Source organism: Anoplophora glabripennis, unplaced genomic scaffold (genome assembly GCF_000390285.2).
Source record: "Anoplophora glabripennis isolate ALB-LARVAE unplaced genomic scaffold, Agla_2.0 scaffold233, whole genome shotgun sequence".
Taxonomy (NCBI): domain Eukaryota; kingdom Metazoa; phylum Arthropoda; class Insecta; order Coleoptera; family Cerambycidae; genus Anoplophora; species Anoplophora glabripennis.
The window spans coordinates 443,225-445,354 of record NW_019416413.1 but is presented as its reverse complement, the minus strand read 5'-3'; the positions used below and the strand labels follow the sequence as shown (position 1 = coordinate 445,354).

Sequence of the window (2,130 nt, the reverse complement as noted above, 5' to 3'; positions counted from 1 at the left end):
GGACGGTGCTCCTCCGCATTATGCGTTAATTGTCCGTCAGTATTTGGACCAACGTTTTCTACGGAATTGGATTGGGAGAAGAGGCAGCATTGAGTGGCCTCCACGATCACCGGATTTATCGTCCCTTGATTTCTTTTTGTGGAGATACCTAAAAAGTAAAATCTATAAAACACAGCCAGTGTCGCTGGAAGATTTGCATCAAAGAATCGTCGACAAATGCCGTCGAATCACTGCGGAAATGCTTCGGAATGTGCGCGAACGTTTCGAACAAAATCTTTATTCTTGTATGGAAGCGAGCGGTTATCAGTTTGAACACTTACTCAACTAAGTAGTAAGTAAACAAGTAAACATAATTTAAATTTTAAAATGTAAAGTATTGGGCGGAATTATAAAATTTAAGGTCTGTTGTAAAGAGAATTGTAAGAGCTTTTAAAAGAAATATTACTCAACCCTCAATGCCATTTAAATATTTTGGGGTGATGCTTACCCTTGCTTGGGGGTGAAAGTGGCGGAGTCAAAAATACCAGCAAAGAATGTCCCCCTTTAATCTAAAATCGATGGGTCTGAGCGTTTTTCTACAATCTTGACGTAGTTCCTGAAAATTGCTCTGTTTCATTTTCATTTGGCCACCCTGTATATGGGATAATAAATGTGTATTTTATTTCAGGTGTGTTTTTTCATTTTATGGTACGGAATAGTGGAAGAGGAAGAAATAGAAGAATTACGAGGTGAAAAAGGCGTCATAACAGCATTAACAACCATTCTTTTCTATTCTGTGTTTGGATATTTCGCAACAAGAATCAGAGATATTTGCCAAAATGGTAGAGCCAGGTCAATTCAGTCAACTCTATCCATGCGAAGCTACTTCAAATGGTTATGTAAAATTATTCTCGAATGGGCCAAAGCGGTAGTAATAGTCCTCTGTTTAAGAGAACAAGGAATTAATTACGATCCAAGTTTGATTTATAGTATAGTAACATTTGTGTATTACCTGTGTACTGAGAGAATATTTCTAGAAATTATTCCCTCTTTAATAGAAATTTTAAACATTGAATCCATGGAGAACCTGGAACATCTTTATGTACCCTTGTTTTTAAACATACTTACTATTATATCCGGGATAGTTCTTATTTGCGTTACATTACTTAAGAGATTTTCTAACTTTGTGTTGCTAACTATTTATTTTCTCGTCTATTTACGAATAAAGGATGCCTATTACAATTACTGGCTACTGCTTGTTGCTGAGAGAGAGACATACTCCAGTTTTCGCTCAGCGACAGAAAGGGAAATTCAAGAATGGGCAGATATTTGTGCAGTCTGTTTAAATCATATGTCCAGAGCTAGGATAACTCCTTGCAATCATCTATTCCATCCGTATTGTCTTAAACAATGTCTGAAGACCTCTTTTTATTGTCCTCTGTGTAAACGACATTTTATGGAAACAAGTGGTGAAAGTTAATAAACACATTATAATAAATTGCTTTTTTACTAAATTATGATTAGTTCCAGAGATGTTTCTTGACGCCGAAGATGTTGGCACTTTTAATTTATAATGTATATTGAAAAACATGAAATTTTCTACTGAAGGATCTCTTTACTTACGAATACGAATAATATAGAAAATAGATTAAATTATATTATGATGGTTTTTTTCCTCTATTACGGTTTTTTTTGTAAAATTTTTAATGAGATACTTTTGTAATAATACGTAACCAAAATTTTAAAATAAAATAATTGCTAGAGAAATTCATCGATGTGTACATTATACATGCAATTGCATATAAATACGTTTTGACTAAACAGGTAAAATTAAGGTTTACAATGCAGATATAGGAAAAGATTGGTCCTTAAAATTTAGAGCTCAGTTAATTGAGCTAAATAAAATTACGTAATTTATTTACAGGACGTAACTGATACGCTCACACTTGTTCAGTTGGATACAATAGTAGTTTTTTCAATGGTACCATGTGCTTAGGGATAAAACAAAAATGTTATTGAGAAGTTGATAAATATCTGGGAAGATGACAAAACTTAATAAAAAAACTTGTCTTAAAAACCTTCATTTTCGAAATATAATGCAGAATCTCTAATTAAAAGGAATATGTGCTATTTCTTAGATAAAGTATCGAA

At 33.2% G+C, this 2,130-nt stretch overlaps 1 protein-coding gene across 1 annotated transcript in view; it reads left to right on the top strand.

Annotated features, from left to right (window-relative positions):
* LOC108908508 (RING finger protein 145-like) overlaps positions 1-1,459 on the top strand; it is an 8,276-nt gene extending 6,817 nt beyond the window's left edge. The window contains exon 3 of the mRNA XM_023454483.1: positions 668-1,459. Within this exon, the coding sequence (XP_023310251.1) occupies positions 668-1,459 (792 nt within the window). The remainder of the gene's footprint in view (positions 1-667) is intronic.
* The last annotated feature ends 671 nt before the right edge of the window (positions 1,460-2,130 follow it).